This window comes from Mastacembelus armatus, chromosome 14 (genome assembly GCF_900324485.2).
Source record: "Mastacembelus armatus chromosome 14, fMasArm1.2, whole genome shotgun sequence".
NCBI classification, from domain to species: domain Eukaryota; kingdom Metazoa; phylum Chordata; class Actinopteri; order Synbranchiformes; family Mastacembelidae; genus Mastacembelus; species Mastacembelus armatus.
In genome coordinates this window covers 13,777,867-13,798,271 of record NC_046646.1, presented here as the reverse complement: position 1 = coordinate 13,798,271, position 20,405 = coordinate 13,777,867, and the positions used below count along the sequence as shown (strand labels likewise).

The 20,405-nt window shown below is 39.5% G+C and overlaps 1 protein-coding gene across 4 annotated transcripts in view; it reads right to left on the bottom strand.

Annotated features, from left to right (window-relative positions):
- The window catches only part of clip2 (CAP-GLY domain containing linker protein 2), a 29,032-nt gene extending 14,694 nt beyond the window's left edge, over positions 1 to 14,338 (bottom strand). For 2 of the 4 annotated variants that reach the window (XM_026328694.1, XM_026328696.1), the window contains exons 1-5: positions 13,784 to 14,337; positions 12,064 to 12,290; positions 6,711 to 7,216; positions 2,632 to 2,756; positions 1,726 to 1,939 (exon numbers count right to left, since the gene is read on the bottom strand). In XM_026328694.1, coding sequence (XP_026184479.1) covers positions 1,726 to 1,939; positions 2,632 to 2,756; positions 6,711 to 7,216; positions 12,064 to 12,178 — 960 coding nt within the window. In that variant the 5' untranslated portion in view covers positions 12,179 to 12,290; positions 13,784 to 14,337. Of the gene's footprint in view, positions 1 to 1,725; positions 1,940 to 2,631; positions 2,757 to 6,710; positions 7,217 to 12,063; positions 12,291 to 13,783 lie in introns of all 4 variants that reach the window. The other 2 variants (XM_026328697.1, XM_026328695.1) reach the window with 2 other exon arrangements.
- Between the last annotated feature and the right edge of the window lie 6,067 nt (positions 14,339 to 20,405).

Genomic DNA, 20,405 nt, shown 5'->3' with positions numbered 1-20,405 from the left:
AGTTTGACTCTTATACTATGTGTTTTTGAAGATGCCAAAATAATAAAAAAAATACACAATTAGTGGAGCTCACAAAAGTAATGAATTCTTACTTTTTAAGGTACCACTATATGCTACAGCATGAGCTGCCTACTACTGCTTTTATTATTTCAGTATCTTTATTGTCACAGTCCTAAATGCACCTTTATATTAACACTTTATTAAATGCGTGATGTGATTTGTGTCTGTCATCCTTGGGTAAACTGCTATATCTGTCTGCATATTAGCTATGCAAATTTGGGAAGGGAGGGCAACATGGTGGATGAGTGGTTAGCACTGTTGCCTCACAGCAAGAAGGTTGTGGGTTTGCAACCCGGCCTTTCTGTGTGGAGTTTGCATGTTCTCCCTGTGCTTGTGTGGGTTTTCTCCAGGTACTCTGGTTTCCTCCCACAGTCCAAAAACATGTATATCAGGTTGACTGGTGACTCTAAATTGCCCATAGGAGTGAGTGTGAGTGTGTGAGGTTGTTTGTCTCTATGTGGCCCTGTGATGGACTGGTGACCTGTCCAGGGTGTACCCCTGCCTTCCACCTGAAAGAGAGCTGGGATAGGCTCCAGCAGATCCCCGTGACCCTGATTAAGGAATAAGCAGGTATAGATAATGGATGGATGGAATTTGGGAAGGGCCTACTTTCCTACCCCTACTAACAAACTAATCATGGTGCAAGATTTTTAGAAATGTCTGTAAGTCTGAATTCGTGCTTTGTGATCAGCCTAGTAATTGAACAAAAGTTGCTTTCATTGCTGTGTGATACTGCTGCCAACAATTAAGAAAAGTAAAGAGGAGCATTCTCCATTTGAAATCTGGCTTTCAACCAGAGGCTAAAAATCAATGTGAGATACCCTGATGTCCCATCTATTTTAGTTTGTTGCCAACCATTGCCGAGGATATTAGTCTTAAAAACACAGAATTGTTGAAATAAGCCATTTGAATTCTCTGTCAGCTCCAGAGATTTTTACACAAGCAAAATGCAAACCTGGTGATGCAGGAGTCTCACTAAGCACTAACAAATCGAAATGTATCTTCAAAAAAATTATACAGATGTTTTCTAGGTTAGATCTGTATTTCTTGATTTTATGTCCGATGTGAATCATTTTTAGCTACTTTATATTTGTGTTTATTTCTCTGCGCCATTGCCCTGAAATTCTTCCTGTATTTCATTGTATTTTGCTTTATTATATTATATTGTATACCTGTGAAGCACACTGTACCTCTGGTTTGAAGGGCACTATAGAAATAAGGTTTAACTACTCACTTACTTAATTACTTTAAAGTAATAAATGTGAGAAATAGGCTGATGTGCTTTCTTGCCAAGTGTAAGCTGAAAAGTTTGATATCACTCTCATGTCTGTATAGCACATTTTGAAGTGACAACCAGCAGCCATCTGTTTACCAGCGCCTTTAAAGTGCACAAATTCACGTCATATCTTGTTGGTTTTACCTGTTTAAAAACTGAAGTACAAATGGCTGAACCTGCTACATATTAATCCCAGTGATGCCAGGATTGGCTGTAATTAGTGTACAGACATGAGAATGGTATCGACCTCCTCATCGAAGTCTCAAGAAAAGCACCAGTTTGACCGTATTTCTCAAACCCTGAAACAATTCCTTGAAACATGACAGCACATCACACTCTTCATGAACAGCCCCTCTGCTCTCAGTTTGCATTTGAAGCAGTCTTCTTACCAGTCCAGCTCGGCTCGGCCGCCCACCCACAGAGGAGGCCACCGAGCTGACTGAACTGATGGAGGAGCTGCTGGGGCTGTGGGCCAGAGAGGACACCCCCATGGCCACCCGCTTGCTCTTCTTGGCCTTGGCCGGGCTGGTGGAGGGGAAACCGATGCGGATCACCTTGTGGATCGGAGCAAACAGGCCGAACTTAGGTAGACACTGAAAGTATCTGGAGGAGAGGCAGGAGGGGGAGAAGTTAGAGATTTTGCAACTGAAGAACTGTTGTCTGAAAATATTTCACTTTCAAACCAGGTGCAAACCAGGTCAATCAATAAAATCATCAAATTTCTGTACCCATGTCGCAGCTTAAAGTTTGGGACTAGTTTACTTCCCAAGACTCACTTTTTGATGTCATTGTTTGTTTTCAACTATTCTGCATTATTCTACTGGCTAAATTGTTTTTAAGTCACTTTTATTTAAACAAAAAAGACAAAAAAATTCTTAAACTATTACATGCACAAACTAATGAGGACAGTAAATAATCATCAGTAGTTTTTGCTTCTGGATTTGGACCACTTTTCTGAAAAACCAAAAAAATGTCTACAACCGTACAAGATTTCATCCACAGTTTTCCACCATATTAGTGGGAGATAAATGTTGGCAGGCTAGAAAAAATGTCTGGACTCAAATTGTGAATATGATAAATGTGTTAAATCTGAAGAAACACATGCCTGACTAAAATCCAGAACAGCTCAATGTGATTTCATAGACAAACAGATGAAAGAACAACTGAACTCCACTATCTTTCTCGTACTTTTGTTGTTGGGGGGAAAAAGCAAACAAACTTACAGATGTAAGAAAATATATGGCAGCGTGCATGCGTGTGTGTATGTGTGTGTGTGTGTGTGTGTGTGTGTATACCTTGTACCAGCTACTGCACCATCATTCTTCCCAAGGGGCTCATCCAGCTCAACTCCACACCATTCACCTTTGGCGAAGTCTGTCTCCCCCATGTAGCGTATGACTCCCATCTTAGAGCCTCCAACCTGATGATAAAGAAGGAAAAACGTCACAGATATACCAATTATTAAAAAGAATAAAATAAGAACATTAAAATACATATGAATGAAGACTGTAAAACTATGTATAAAAAAAGCCCGACAGATGAACACCCTCTAGGGTCAAATGCCAGCTGACTGACAGTGTATTAATATCTGGTCAGCTGTTTTTTTAAGCAAAGATCCCTCAAATCTGGTCTTGAAGTGACAAAACAAATTAATGCAGTGTATTTCACAGCTAAACAATGAACTTATTCTTAAGAGACTCACCACCACTGTCTGCTCAGCTGTGATATGCTACACTGCCAAATCATTTGCTATGGTGTAATCTGTTTTGTACTTATGACACTTCTTTTTTATATTGGCCAACATATTGTGTGCCAATACTGATGTGTCGGTGATACATAAGCCAAAATGAAATGATTTTAGTAGCCTACTCACATACTTGGTGGCTTCTAGTGATATCATCTGTCTTTTGCAGACAGCACAGGATGTGCAATGTTTTTGTTGCTTTTATGCACAGCTCCACAGCTGGCAGTGAGCTAGTATGATCTGGAAGCATCCAAATTTACATTGTGTAAAAAATTACACATACAGGAGGCCCGCAGTGACAGTCTGAGGTCACAGTATTGGGCAGAGCTACAAAAGCTACAATAAAGTAATCTTGTTTCAGATTTTCTGTCAGCACTGATTTATTTAACAAATATTTTTAATGAGTTGTTAAGTCTATAAATTCTCAGATAAAGACACTTGGGTCAGCCAGCAGAGAAACTGACTGGTCCAGCTGCTGAATGTCTTTCACATATGGTGGCCAAATGTATGAGACACAAAAACTCATCAACATGTGCAAACATCCCACTGTTCACCATTTCCATAAACAATGAAGAACACCTACCGTGATAGAAAATACCAAACCAATGCAAGACAACACACTACAGCCTGTGACAAGACATAAGGTATTTTTATTTCAATTTAAACGATTTCCTGATCAAAAATTAAAATTAAGCTTGTGAAATTTTTAAAAAAAAACTGCCCAGACAAAAGAGGAAAACTTGAAATGCTGTACTATCACAAGACATTAAGTTGAGTTTTGCTGTGAGCATGACTGTGCTATGTGCTCACTGACTCACTGTCAAAATACCAGCAGTACAGCCTGTCAGCATGAGCTCCATCTTGGCTAAAAAGCTTTACTCAGTAGGTGGTCAAGTCAGAACAATTCCACAAAAACTACATCCTCACCTTGAGCATTTTTTAATTGTAACAATCTCTATTTGAAAAAACACTATGATTAATATAAACTGCTAAGACTAAAACTGTTACCCTTGGTCAGTTTCTGTGATGGAAACTTCATTAGTTCTATACCTTCAGATCCAACACTTGTAAATAATGATAGTCAGCCTCAGTTGGTTGCTCGGTAAGTCCACCACATTGGTTGAGACTAAAATATCTATTGGATGGATTTCCATCAAATTTTGAAGAGGCATCCATCATCTCCGAGGGATGATGCCTACTGACTGCTGATCCCCTGACTTTTCCTCTAGCACCACCTCAAAGTCAAAGTGAAGTTTCTCAACATCTACTACATGGCTTCGAAAAAACACTTGTTACACACACGGAGGGCCTTAGGACAATGTATCCTGATGAGTTTGGTGAGACACTAGAACATTTATCTGCAAATATTTTGATAACCAATTAAGTAATATTCCCAGCAAACATTATGAATCCTCAAAATATCCTCGTTCCAACTTCTCAATTGAGAGCATCTTCTGTATCTGCTACCATGACCCTAGAGTCTTAGTCTTGTTACTTGCATCGTAAGGATTAATGTAGAAAAGTTTAAGACTTGTGTGAAGGGAGAAATTTACTGGCTGGTGGCCATATGAGTAACTTTTAAAATGTCTAACCCCAGCCACATCACATGCAATCCAGCTCAAAGAAAACACTCATTTAACCTCAACTAAACTCCAGCGTGGACGGCCTCTGGTTAAATACTAACCCTAGCAGAGCAGAGACGGTTCAGATGTCAAATGTGTTAAGGCAAAAGGAGACAGTAATCATGTGTTTAGCCTCTGAGGTTGTCTCTCTGCTGAGAAACATTTCTGCAATTCTTTTTTTTTTACTTTTTAAATACTTTGAATATAGTACACTTGAGGCAATCTCCAGATGACCACTATTTAGTCACGAGCATCAGCAAAGTGACCTTAGTTGAAGATCACTCCTCTGCAAGAGACCAGGAACATGCATTGCTAAAACCCAAAAGGTGCCTGCAGTTTGAGAAATAGTACATCCTGCTCCTCCTACTATCACATAATTCAATACCATATGGAGAAAAATAGTCTTCGCTTTGTGTCTACAATGCGGAATCTGAGTTTCATACTTGAAACTCTGCTCATTTCCCAACATTTCTGAGGCAGCGTCGTGTTTCCAGCAGCAGAGGAGGAGCATGAGACAGCTGCACGGCAGCACATCCAAACCACCGCAGTAGGATACCATACACTGGAGAGGCTTAGGAAATAGATAGATTCACTGATCAATGTGTCAGCAGCGGCCTCTCGTCTCTGAAGTGCTGAAAGTAATCCAGAGTGATTTACAATATTGACCAGGAGAGAAGGTTTCGGCTGCATAGAATCTGATGTAACTATCCCCTGTGTTCATCACTAAATGGAAAGCAACGTGACCTGGGGCCAATAATGCCATGCAGTGAAAATGCCATAAATTAATGACAGATGTGCAAAAAGCAGAAAAAGGGTTATTCCTGCACGGGTTTATCTGAAATACTACACTATCAGTGTAGACATTATGACCAGCTTTTGTTGCGCAAAGGAGGACTAAAGGCCAAAGGTTAAACAGGGGTTAGACGAAGGCTGAATTCTAGCACTAACCCATCCATCCATTATCTTTACCCACTTATTCCTATTTAGCGGCACGGGGATCTGCTGGAGCCTATCCCAGCTCTCTTTGGGTGAACGGCAGGGGTACACCCTGGACAGGTCACCAGTCCATCACAGGGCCACATAGAGACAAACAACCTCACACACTCACACTCACTCCTATGGGCAATTTAGAGTCACCAATCAACCTGACATACATGTTTTTGGACTGTGGGAGGAAACCAGAGTGCCTGGAGTAAACCCACTCAATGGGTTTGGGAGAACACAGGGAGAACATGCAAACTCCACACAGAAAGGCCCTTGCTGGGTTTAGAACCAGTAACCTTCTTGCTGTGAGGCAACAGTGCTAATCACTAATCCACCTCTAGTGCTAAACATAAAAATGAAAAACAGGTAAGGAATGTCCCTGTGGGGTTCAAACACTGCATCTGTCTAAGGCCAACGTGAAACTGTAATTAGCTATCCATTAAGCCTTCATGTAACTGCTTTTTGCTACTGTGTTTATGGTCTAAAATATGCAGAGACAATTGACAATTTTAAACAGATTCACAAGTGTTATTGACACATTTTTTGGGAAGTATGCTCATTCACATTTTGGCAGATAGTTAGGTGAGAAGACTGATAATTTTAATTTCATAAAATCTGAATCTAGTGCCAGCAGATGGTTAACTTATCTTAGCATTAAACAACCTGGGAAGTAAATGCACCTATCAGCACCTCAAAAGCCACTAATGGATATATGTACATATCCATTTGTTCGATCATCCAGAGTCAAGCTACTGTTGTTGTTTCTCTGTGCTTCCACTCTTTTTATTAAGCGAAACTAACCAGCTGCTGGCAAAAATATGAAACTGTTATCAGTTTACTTGTTTAATTGTAATTCTGTTACACACCTTAAAATACCCATTTCAACTTTCATCTTTTGATACTGAATATTTTAAACTTTCCTGGTTTTTATGTCTGGAATTAAATTCCTAATACACCATAACCTCTATGTTTAGGGGGAGCGCCGTCTAATAAGCCAGTTATTATCCAAGACCAAGTTACTTACCAAAACCCGATCCCCAACTCGAAGATCCTTATCTCCACCTTTCTTTACGGAACCACTGTCAGACATGTTGGACCCAGACTCATTGCCTGTCTTCACAGCGCTGTTGAGCAAGCCCTCTCTGAGTGGTACTACCACCCGCTGGCCAGAGGGGGCGCCACTGCCACCCTGCTGAGTCTGATTCTGGGCAGAGAGCGAGTCAGTGGAGTGGCTGTCACTGCCCTCCCCGACTGGCTGTCGGGTGAGCTTGGAGGGTCGCGTGAAGATGCCCTGGAGGGGCTGGCACTCAAAGTAGCGCACTCCACCCACCGAACCATCGTTTTTGCCAACTAGGTCATTGAGTATCACGCCTGCCCACTGTCCTGGAGCAAATTGGGTCTCCCCTAGGTAGGCAATAACTCCAGGTTTGATGCCGTTGACCCAGACCTGTTCACCCACTGTGTAGTCCCCAACAACATCATCGCCCTCTTCAGATATTTTAGTTGGTGTTGTGGGTTTCAGTGGAGTACCTAAAGAAAAAGAGAAACATAATGTAATTTTTGTCAGGTTCATATAATAGCAGATAACAGTAAACATGAACATTACTGAAATAAAAGTAATGTAAAACACGCATGGAAATTAAGAATCAGTGCTTCTTTTTGTAACCATCTTCTCTAAACCCCCAGCCCACTGGAGGGTCAAGTAAACACTACATACGTTGTGAGAACATCCTCACTCGCACTTCGGCAGAATCACATTCACACTTTTCATCCTGTTTGACTGTGTCATGCTGGCAAAAGATAAAAAACTGCTTGTGTGGCAGCATCCAGAACAACAGTGCAGTTTTTGCAAGATTAGGCATTACTCTAATTCCTTCTGAAAAGTGGGTCAGAGAGGCGTATCTGCAATGTGCCCGTGATTAACCCTGCCATGCAGCCCTGTGATATCGCCTGTTTGACACACAGATGAGCTGGGTTTCTGTTTTTTTCCACAGCAGCCTGTAAACTGAGCAGGGCACCATTAGCATGCGGTCTACTGCACCACACACCAGAAAAAGTCTGTGGTTATCATGTGAGCAGGAATGGCTGGTGCCAGGGATGACTCCCCAGCACCCGGAGAGGGGGCCTGGGGCTTTGTGGGCCTCAATAGTCGTGCTTTATGCCCCAACTGCTCCCATATGTTGCAATATGAGACACATTCGGCCCAAATGCAAATGCGTACAACTTCAAAGGGGTTTTAACTTCATGGTACCGTTTGAACATTTTCAGGAATGTGCTGCTTCTAGTGGATGCTTATTTAAGGGAAAACTGTTGCTGCCAGTTTTGATCAATCGCAAGTGATTATCTTAAAGATAAATGGCACAGCTGCAATATATTGAAAGCTTTGAAAAGAGATGGCTCTTTAAAGGTTTTTCTTTTGCCTGAATGAGAAGAAAAGTTTCCTCTTTTCTGTGTTTTATGTTGTTTAACATTCACATAAAAACACCAGCTGAATGAAAAGATATTGACAGTCATAACAGGGGAGAACCCAGGACCCTCATTGATCAGTAAAGTGTCAAAATGGATGCTGCCCACGGCAAACAGCATAAATCACTCTGTGTTTTACACATATCGAACAGTTGTGTCTGAATTGGTGCTGGGATCACAGCTGGATTCCGTTCTCTATCCAAAACACCAGAGATCCTTGGAAAGGTGCATATACCTGAGAAACTTGTGCGCTTACAAGGTCACAGTCCAACATTTTCAGTCCGCACTCAGCTTGACATCAAATTTTTAAAGCCTAAGTTTACTAAACTAAAAGAGAAAAAACTATTTAGGATTCATGACTGCTTGATTGATCTCTCAAATTGCCTTTGAAATAACCTAAAAACCTGAACTAACCCCATGATTCCCGTTGCTGAGGCAACAGGACAGTGAGAGTGCAAGGATCCTCAGCAGAAGGAACACTGGAAACACAACCCTTACTTTCAGTATTGTGCTTGGCCACCTCCCACCACCATCTGAATCCCACTATTCATCAGCTCTGCACAATGAAACCTCTACAGCTTCATCCCCTCGCTCCTCCTACCCCCAATTATCCTCTCATTTCTCTCTACTTTGGTCACACACACACACACACACACACACACACACACACACACACACACACACACACACACACACACACACACACACACCTCTTTCTGTGGCCTCTTTGACTTTGCTTATTTATAGTCAGTTTCAACAATGACTATCATCTTCGCACCCAAACTTGTTCTTTTCATTTTAAATGGAGCTTACAGTATCAGTTGGTCATGGCTGATATTGTGCTGTTGTGGCAGCTGCTTAAGGTTAAGCAGAAAAGACTATAACAGATGGAGGTGGTTGAATTTGAATGTTCTTGACAATTTTCAGTTTGTTTCTTTCTTTCATATGAACAGTGTTTTCAGGTAATATCATTGTACACATGAAGCCATCACCCAGTCAACATGTGATGACTGTGATTTCCCATGTGAAAAAAATACTATCACAGGGCACACACAAACAGCTGAAATCATCCAATTGTAGAATAGGCTTTTATTCTAGTTTTCCCTTTAATATCTCTGGGTGTATTAGACCATTATGGGCAATGTTGCATATCAGGGAGCAGGTCTATGGCAATACTGAATTAACAGGACTGTGGCATCAATGAAAGACAGTGAAATATATATTATTTAATTTGAGCCTTGGAGAGGTGGTAGTCTTCTGGAAATCCAACTGTAACAATATGGGAATGGACACCTACGTTGAGCAATTTTCAACCTTGTATAATAGTAGTTCTGCCAAATGCACAGAAACAATATACAATAAAAAAGACTAATGAAAATGAAATTGCTTGATCAAATACTTGGAATAAAGGGAGACACTAGAACAGAAGCAGGAACTTGATGGTTCATTTTAGAAGGGTTCATGTTTCCAATAAACAAAAGATGTCAGCTTTCAATTTGGACATTAAAGGACAGAAACTAAGAGAAAAAGTGATGTTAATGTTCTGATTACACTAAATCCCAGGTGCTTAAAGCCAAAGGGACCCAGTTAAAAAGGATGTCATCTACCTCTCTGCCATCTCAGACTCCTGCTGCTGCTCCTAATCATTTACAGCCAAAGGTGAAAAAACAAACATAAATAGTAAATTCATGCAAATTGATGTTCAAGGTTCAAATGGGTACAGTTAGGAACAATTCAGAGACCCATACAAATGGATAACGCTGCAGATATCCAAAAAGGCAACAGCCTTCAACTACAGCAGAGCTATTTCTGTTGAGGAACTAGCCTCCTAAGCTCACAGGAGACGTGGCATCACGAGAGGTAGCACAGCTCTGTTACGATCAGCGGCTAGAGAAAGACTCAGATACTTTCCTCCTGTATTCACTCTTTGACTACAGCTTCCTCAAGAGGTTGAAACAGTTCTTTAAATTTAGTAAAGTAAACTCTGCCAACTTCCGACACAGAGGCCCCTTCTCACAGTCTTCCCAGCTAAAACTAACAAACAGGGGGCTGGGATTTGGAGCACGGGGCCACGCTAGTGTTGAGATTATCTGGGGCAGGGAATTAAGCCTTCCATGTACTTCCATGTGATCTCATTACCAATATTTTGAAAAGATTTTTCACCGCCCAAAATTACATGCAACACGTACAACATTGGAGGAATGAATGTGTATTTTTCTTTTGTGTATGAGCAGGAAGTGAACAAACTAATTAGCTTATGTATGGTTGAAGCCCTGGGCAACAGGAATTAACTTTTTAAGATAATGACCGAATCCAAAGATGATTTCACATACCGTTTGAGATGATATGCTCTTCGCACAAAAACAAACAAAAATGACCTCCAGGCCAAACACAAACTCAGATGGATAAATGACAGCAATTCGTCTTTACTCCCTCTCAAAATGCTTATAAATGCTTTTCATAAACCAATAAACCACAATTAATGTGTGTATTCTATTTTGATCGATTAGTTTTTCATCTTATTCTAATTTGACAATGTGCAAATATATTAAATTGCCGTGGAAATGACAAATTATAATATGTATGTAGAAGAAGCAGTTCTGCTCAAACAAATATGAACCGAAGTACTCATCATGTTTAAGCAGCTGTAATACAATTCTACCCAACTTAAATCTGCATCTGTTATAGTTAAAACTAAGCCACCCAGAAACTAAAAAAGGACCAATTAATAAATCAATAAACTAAACACTTCCTGTATGTGTATACTGTATAACTTATATAGCACTCACTGTTTTTCTTCCCTCACACTCATGAAATTTCACAGTCACCATGAACCATGACACACAGGCCTCCCATACACGCTGATGCTAATGAGAAACAAGTGTACTATCAGCCAGAGAAGGCGGGCTATTCTTCTGTTGTCTTCACATCAGCTGGGAATGAAGCTGTAATTTAGCAGAAATAGAAACTAACGTGTGTGTGTGTGTGTGTGAGAGACAGGGATGTTGTGAGCTCAAACTGGGGAGAACAAACAGTGTGGCTGTATTTAATAGTGGAACAACTTTGATTACTAGTTGCAGACAGGAGCTGTAATCTTAATGCAGAGAAATTTGATGAGTACTTAGGTAGATATTGGTCAAATTTGTGTATAACAAAATCAAGAGTCCACAAGGCAAGGCTGGTGATCCACGTGTTTATATGCTGGTGATATTCTGCTTTAAAAAATCCCATTTACAGACCAAAACCAACCACACATTAGTCCACTTATCATTTACTCGATCTACAGCCCAAGGCACCCTGGTTCCTAATGAAGTTTTGACACTTAAAACATATTTTTTCATTTTTTAAGCCTAATTATTTGCTTACATTACTTAACCAGTAGCGTGTCTGTCAGGGACTATGTTCAGCTGCGGATTAAAACACATTTTATGCTTTACTGAGATTGATTTTCAGCAGCAGTACGGTACTTATGTGATTGAGTCCAGATAAACGACAATGCGTGTTTTCTGAAATGATATTGTGGCAGTTTATTGTCTTCTCCTGTATAACAACTAATGTGGTACTTACAGATGAATAATCTACTTTAATCAAAGAAATTTTCCATTTTGAAAACTGAATCAGGTTGGATAAATCTCTCTATGGCCTGTAATTATTTATCATTTGTTATATAGATTATTTTCAGTGGAGACAGTGTGGCATCCATCCAAACCACTGAACACTAACAAGAAAAAAAAAAATAGCTGCACTGAAGATCTTTGTAAAAACATTGGAAGAAAAAAGTTAAAGTAAACACTCCCCTGCAGCTGAGTCATTAACACAAATAAATGGTGTAAGTTACTTCCTGTGATGAGAAGAAAGAGTGAGAACATTCCCTTTATTTTTCAAAGGGTCAGGAGGAGGAAGTAACTTACTGTCCTTTGGGACAACAGGGCTGGATGTTCCACCCGCTGAGGTCCTTCCCACTGGGCTGGAATGCTTGGGCCCACGGCCAGGGATTTTCAGTCCACTGGACTTGAGCATATTCATTCTAGAGAAACAGGGAGACGGCTGGGACCTGAGAGCTCCTCCCTGGATGATGAAGGCTTGTGGATCAGGCACTAGAAGTGGGAGCGGTGACTGTCGCGCTCCATGTTTTTAGCTGTTGGGATGAGAAAAGCGGGATAAGGCAGTGACACATATGGAAACTATTAACAGAATGATAAGCAGAATGGAGCCTGATTTAAAGGATGTACACCTCAAGTGTATGTTTATGTATCTCCAAGCCTGTATGAATGGATATGGGCAAAAAAACTACAGAAGAAGACAGAGTATACTATATCTGTAGCAGTGTATTACTGTAAAGCAAAACAGCGAAATGGCTTTTTTACAATTTGCAATCTAGCCAGGACCAGGAATGTTTTTATCTTTTCAGGCCTCTGAACTCCTTTCAAGTGAAATAACATGAGAAATAACCGCTTTTTGGTTGGGCAGCTCACAACCCATGTCCTCACAAGGCCATAAAATGCAACAAGGCCTTGTAAAAAAAAACCTGAAAATAGAGGAAAAAAAAAATAGAAAACTTCTAGCTCAGAAGAAACCGTGACCATAGATGTGATTTGTGTGCTGCTTCATTTTCAGTGTCTGGTCTTCATTTTTACTTCACAAGAGGGGGGGGGCACCATATTGGGATTTGTTTACATTTAAACATCAGATGTACTCCACCATACCATCCTTAATGGGCACTAATAATGTAAGCTTTACAGGCAACAGAAATACACAGTATATATACTATGTTCATCATTTCTGTTAGAATCAGATTTAATCTAAAGCTAGAAGCAAAAATCAATGTGATGTAGGATCTATTAACAAACACTGCTCATTACACTCCTGCTCATACCTTTGTTACATCTGTTTTTGTACATATGATTGATCCAGGGTAACTATTTAACACCTGGCCATGCAAGTGCACATTTAAGATTCTGTTATTACAATAGGACTATTGATGTTTTTATCATCATTGTCACAATAAACTTTCTATAAAAAACTATTTCTTCATAAATTCTTTCATGGTCAATCAGTTTCCACAGAGTGTTAAGATGAGTGCAGGCACAAGTGGAGCATGGCCTACAAATCATGGCCCAGAGCCCATTCAGAACAAATGATGCTGTTACAGCCTGCAATAAACAACACACATCTGGTTAAGGCTTTTAAATCAGTGTGGATATTAAGAGATAAAGCATGAAAAGTTCATGGTTTTCCATGTTGTTGGTTTTTCTTTCAATATGAACTATTCAAATGCAGATAATGAACAGGAGGCATTTTCATTTTAGAGCAATCAGTCCTAAACCTGTCGAGACTGATGGCTTTGCTATGACTGGAGTCAAAAATAAGGCCCTTGATAGTTTTTCTGACAGCCTGAGCTCATCCACACACAAGCCTGCATTCATTTTCCAATCGACACATTATTTCAGTGCGAACAGGAGTCAAAGCGGTGGCATGATAATGCGCATCTCAACAAATTGAAACACAACGCCAGTTTGATCCATTGTTGTAGCTACTGCGGCAACGTGCTTCAGACTGCCCTTCACCTAAACCCCGAGTCCCTCCCAGAACAAATGGCATAAATGCATACAAACACAGGGAAATACTCACATCTGTGTGAAATTAAAGCGTCTGAAGGGTGTCCGGCAACCGGCTAACTTTGAGTTTCTCGCCAGGAAAAGGAGGATTAGTGGTTGCCACTCCCTGGGATGCAAATATGGATGCTGAGCAGAAACTGAGAGTCAGCGTGGATCAGTGGATGATGGCAACAACTGCACAGTGTCAGCACCAGACCGGCGAGGGCTTAGCTCTGAGCCTGCCGGCTCATTTTCCAGGATGCTACCTAAAGCAAAGAGCGACGAGAACCGACATGTATCGCTGATTTAGTGGCACACCGGTCCTGACGGCTCCCGTAACTAAACGCAGCAGCAGCAACACTCAAAACCAACTTTTCTGTGGCGAAGCTCTGATTAAACACGGTAGCGACCTCGGTCTGGACTCCCGGATGGCATTTGTTTCGGCCCCTTCTGGCTTTTGTCGGTGTTCCCACAGTGGTTTGGGTCTGCTGGGTTAGCACAGCCTCCCTCTGACTCAGCCCACCGGCTAAACTGAACAAAGGGGCTGGAAAGCGGAGCCTCCTGGGGGGAGAGATGAGTAGTCTACAGTCTAGCGCCTCTGTGTGACGTACTGCGTTTGAAAATATGGTGATTTGAACTGATCCGTGCTTACGGGTCAAAACCCATGACTCATAAAGCACGACTCAAGGCCATTTTCAATCACCGGAAGCATTTTTTTTATTCGGCATCAATAAATGTCACAAACCGTCATGTTTTCGCCATAAAATGTCAAATTTATGGCGAGACTCTTTGTATTATTCATTTGTCTTCGTAAGTCTGTCTTTAATTGCCAAACGTCTGGCGTAGTAATTATTAAAGTCCAGATAACACTCTATATGTATGCTTTTTAATATTTCACAATAAGATCTTAATTCACAATTAATGTACACTTTAGTTTTGACAATAAAAGCAGGGAACATATTTATTGTAGTTTAAATAAAGGGTTCTCTGTGAGATAGACCACATTCAAGATGTCATAATTTTTCAAGATAATCTTTAAAGATCTGAGATATTTGAAGCATACAATATGGAAGACTGGTCATCTAGCAGTGAGTCCTGATTAACGCATCTGTAATTAATTCTTATATTCTCGGGCACTGTGGGTGGGGCCGCTTCAGTGTTTTCCGGCTAAATTTATAATGTTGGGATTGGACAGTGGACCCCCCCAAAAAAAAAAAAGATTTTAAAAGCATAAGGATTGGTCAGTCTGTCTGCACCTTCGAGGGAACCGGTTTGACAGCTGGCGAAACAGAGCCCTCTGCTGCTATATAAAATATAATATAGATGTATCTGTTGATATGTGTGAGCTCTATTAGCATGTCAGCTTTCACTACGAATACATTTTAAAAAGTTACAGCGTTTCCTTGGGATTTTGCATTAATAACATTTTCAAAAGTACACGTTTGTTTTTATTACTTACATGAAAATGTAAGAGCCACCAAAACCAATAAATACGTTTGAAAATATGTACAATTCCTTTGATATGCCCTACACTTTTAATACAAATTGTATTTTTCGATAGAATAATTATTGTCAGCGTATTGTAAATGTGTATATGTTTGATGGCTTTATTCAGATTTACATTTAAGACTCGTATATACAGAGGAGCAGCAGTTCAGCCACTGACCACAAGGGTGCGCACTAATTTGATATGTTCAAATCAGACCCTAAATTCTGGAATTGAACCTGACCATTGGTATCGTTGAGCTACTCCCCAAGTCATTTGTCCCCCTGTTCAAGTGACAAGTCACTTCTTTTCATCACTTACAGACATTTGTCAGGGTTGAAAGGTTCTCTTTTGAAAGATTTCAAAGCATATCAGGCCATTTAGGTAAAAACACATGCACCTGCATTGGTTCATGCTTTCTATTTTCTTTTGTATATGCCACTTATGTGTAACCATTGACCAGGTGTTTGAACAGGAGCCTTCATATCTGACAGGATAGTAGAACAAGAAGTTGTACTGTTGCTTTCCAGCAAAAAAGGCCCAAGTTCAAACGCCAGTCAACCCAGAGAACGACTTACTATACAAGCTACTTCATATTGAATTGCCAATTGTAAAATGAATTGCAAATTGAATAAAGAAGCCGAAAAACTTCCATATATAAAATCTTATACATCTGCAATTTTCTTTCCACTGAGGTATCCAACAGTTAATGCAAGTATAAGCTTGATGAGGATTACCATGTTCCACCAAGCATGAATGTGTCACATATTATATCCAATACTAAAGTTGTTTTAATGATTGCAGTGCTGCTTTTTGTCAGCTGCTATGCAGACTTCTGTCATGGTTATCAACCACACAACAAACAAACCTTGCACTTAGCAGGCAGGTCATGCCCATTAAGCTCATTTGGCTGCCAGAGAGGAGAACACAGAGGCCTTTTTACAATGTCCCCATAGCTCTCTACATCTTCTCAGGTGGGGATAAAATACTTTAGACTCCACTTTTATTTGCAGCACATTTCATTTGCAATACATTTCTGGGCAAGTTATTTAAAGCTGGCTCAACTAATCATATACCTAACATGCTATAATTCTGTTAACATTTTGGGTCTTTGAAGGCAATTTGAGGATGTGTTGATTCTGCATGAAGTTAATTTGCTGCACATGCTTTAAAATAAGTGTAAAGTTCAAACCATAACAAGCAATTGTATACCAAATTTATCATGTGGAGGTTGCCTACAAAAAACTCTAAAGGTGTTGATATTAAATTGTAGTTTTGTAATAACTGTGCAGTTTTTCTATTGACCACTAGAGTGCTCTAAAGCTCTGTAAAACAGTTGTGTATGTGAGACTACAGTATATCTATTTGTCACAAAGAACATAGCAGATTTCTATTTCTCCAAAACATGTTAAAATGATAATCTTAGCTCATAAACTTACAATGGGACTAAAGACACCTTTGTGTAACAGGGCCCATGTGTGCCTTGGCACACCTGAAGCCACTGAGTTAAGAAATTAACCCATCTGCAATACAAATGAAGTAGAAAGCCTTACACTTCCAGAAAGTGTAAGTCTTCTTATTGTAACTACCGTCACACAACACTTTAATGTTATGTCCCCATCAGCATTACAGTATTTGTGGTGTTTTTAAATGTGAATGTAGAATAATGCATTCTTTAATCTTATAATTTCTAATTTACAGGCCTTTGTTGCAGTATAACAGTGAAATTGCATTTGATGCTGATATTGAGTATATGTCTGGTCTCAATGTACATTCTTTGTATTTCAGTCTTGTCATTCAGTGGGTGAGTTGGGATGGACGAGCTCCTCTATACACTGGATAACAAGTGACCCTGCAAAGCTTCCCTACATGCTCAGAATAATAAACTGACAACAGATCAGTTTAACACAGGGTCACATTGAGGGAGGAGGTCTGTGATAAAGACTGACTGTGTATGTACAATTTTTTCTCAGCAGATTGGAAAAATGTGTATAGTGCTGTTTGGAGCACATTGACAGATTTATTCTTTTTCTAATAAATAAATAATAAATTGTAGTTCACAAGACTCCAGGCTGCTTTACTCTTCAAATATGTAGCTCCTGTTTGAACACAGCAGGCTCTTTATCTTTATCTAGTGACATGAGCCACAAACTACATCCTCAGAAGATCTGCAGCTCATTTCTTCTTTTTAGATTACAAATTTATTTTTCATCAGTTCGTTTTAATTTTTCATTTACTCTTTCCTCTTAAAATGTGTTGTTGTTTCAGGGATTTATTTTCAGTTCATTTGAAGGACTACATGTTCTTCTATACCTTTGGATAATTAGAGAAGTAACAGTAATTTAGGTTTTTATCATGATTCCTAATTGCAGGATTGGGGGCCCTCTGGTGGCATCATGTGGGTGTTTGCACATTTTATGGTCAAATGTAAAGGGACAGTCATGACACTTGATGTCCAAGGCTATTTGTCATGACTTGTACTAGCCATTTACTTTCAGTTAAGGATTTTTTTTTAAAAAATAGATTCACGGTTTTTAAGCCTGTTTTAATCGGGTGCTCATTTCAACACAAAGGTTTTGCTTGTTGTCCTCATTCTTCCAGTTCAGGACATCAAAAGATTCTTTTTCAATATGCTTTCAATTTAAGGGATGGAGGACAAAATCAAACATTCATCCAAAGCCATATCTGATGTTGACAGGGCTTCAATAGTATGAGTAACTCAATTCAAATTATTATCTTCCTAAATTATTCTTTTTAGTAAGAAATTCCCTTTGTGTTTGCAGTAGAGAGAGCAAACAAATGAAGCAATTATGTGCCAAAAACATCATGAATTTGGAATATACACTCATAATTTGGATAGCACAGGAATAGAAATGTGGATTCTCATCCTTTATCACTTACACTGGAGTCACAATCTGGAGGTATCTCTTAACAGCCAGGGAGAATAAGTACAGCAAGCACAACCAGTTTCACCTGTTGGCTCAATGTTCATATTTTTCAAGTGAATCTTGAAATATTGTGCACCTATCTTTTACAACCACAGTATACAGTGATATTTTAGACAGGAGAGTGCTTCTTACTTTGTGGCAAACATTTGGGAAAGACCCCATTTTGTTTTAACATGTCAATCCCCTGGTCCATAAAGAAATGTTTGTCCCTGCACAGAGCCCTGATCTCAACTCCATCTAGCACCTTTTGGCTGAACTGGAAAACTGACTGTGAGCTAGGCCTCAACACACAATATAAGAGCTCAACTTCAATGAAATCTCTACAGCCACTATCCAAAATCTTGTACCTGCCCACAAACGTGGACTTAGTTATAGCAAAAGCTTAATTTATGCTTATGATTTTGGAATGACAGATTATAATTACCATCACATTCTGTGTCCTTTTCATTCATTCATAATAACTGACCACCAGCCAATAACAACAGTATAACAAGGGGTCACAGACAGGCCTGAGCTACCTCATTAATATGCAATGTCCACATAATGCCCCTCTGTGGTTTATAATAATGGCTCAGTGTTTCTGAGTGTGTGGACATTGGCCCCTCAGTCTGCTTCATAGGGGAAGTGACTGGATTATACCCTAATCCCATTATGATGCTGCTGCCATGTGAGAGTCGGTTGGAGGAATTAGAAAACCAAAGGATCGAGCGTCAGAACTACCGAAACTGATATACATTCCCAAGGCATGAGTAATCTGTTCAGATGACACTGAGCAACAATGGAGGACAAGCCCCCTTATCTGTCACCTGGAGGTGCATGGATATGGTATGTATTAAGTATTAGTATTTTCTTTATGATTTGTTGTCTTTGCTTTGATCTCAGCACCAGCACTTTTCAAATTGACACCCCAGCAAACATTTGATGGATGACGATGCACAAGCGGCAGCCAAGTTTGGTGTCAGCTTAACTGAGTTGTAAATTTACAATGTATAATGGCAGGGTAAAAATAATTTGTATGGAGTCTGGAAGGTGCCATGAAAGTAATGTTTGATATTTTTGGTATTTAATTTAAATGTATTATAATGAGATTACTGATTAACATTTAACTTTTAACATATTAAATATCTTTAAATTTCACTGTTGCTAGGCAAACTATTCATATAGCCTAAGTCATAAAAGGATTTATTATTTCTCCAATCAGGATCATAGCCATGTGGGGATGGCTCTGTAACATTTAGATTGTTTTCATAAAATATAACAGGACTTGAATAAATAAAAACAGAAAAAGTTAAACAGCCAGCAAAGTTTATATTTCTGTGGGGATTAATCAAACATTTCTTTGTCAGGAATAAATGTAGGACATCTGACCTCAGTATTTGCAAAATCCTGGCTAAGGCACAGTTTAGGTTGGGACACATTTATTTTTGATATCTATCACAGTTGTTGTGATTTTTTTAATGTAGTCTTTAGTGAGAGACATTATTAAGCTAACCTGAAATCCTAACCTCCATAGCAGCTACTGAGTTAATGTGCTATAAGAGGATCCAGTATTTACAGGGGAATAATCAGTGATAAAAATCAATTAAAGACATGCTATTCATTAATTAGTTAATGACAATTTTTAACGAGACTGGCTTAGTGGGCTCGCCTGCTACAATATGTGTGGAAACAACACCAAAATTATGCATTTGTTCTTTTTAAAACACCAGAGACAGAGTTCAACTCTGATTTGTTCAGTGAGTCAAACCAGTAGCAATGTCTAAGTAAAATTAAAAGGCAGTTCAGTGTGATCATCAGGCTGCTTAAATGCTTCAGTGCTTAATGCTAACATGTTAGCATATACACCCTTGCCAACATGTTGCCTATAAATTCTTCACTTACACTGATTAAGCTAGCTTTCTAGCTTCAATTCCAGGCTTATTTTGGTATTAATTTCACTTCGACAAACATATTAATCAATGGCTGAGATCGACTGATTTTTACGATGGGCAATCACCCATCACAAACCTCAAAATCAGAGAAAGTAGTCCCTTCTATCAGTTGTTTTATATTACATTGCTCATTACATTACACTACATTTACATTGTATTCTTCACATTTACTATGAAGCCACTTTTACTATATGTTAATATTAGGAGCAAAATTTTTGAAAAGTGTAAATTTTCTCCTCACAAGTACATCAGCATAAGGTATGCTAAGGTATACTAAGCATGAGCATGGAG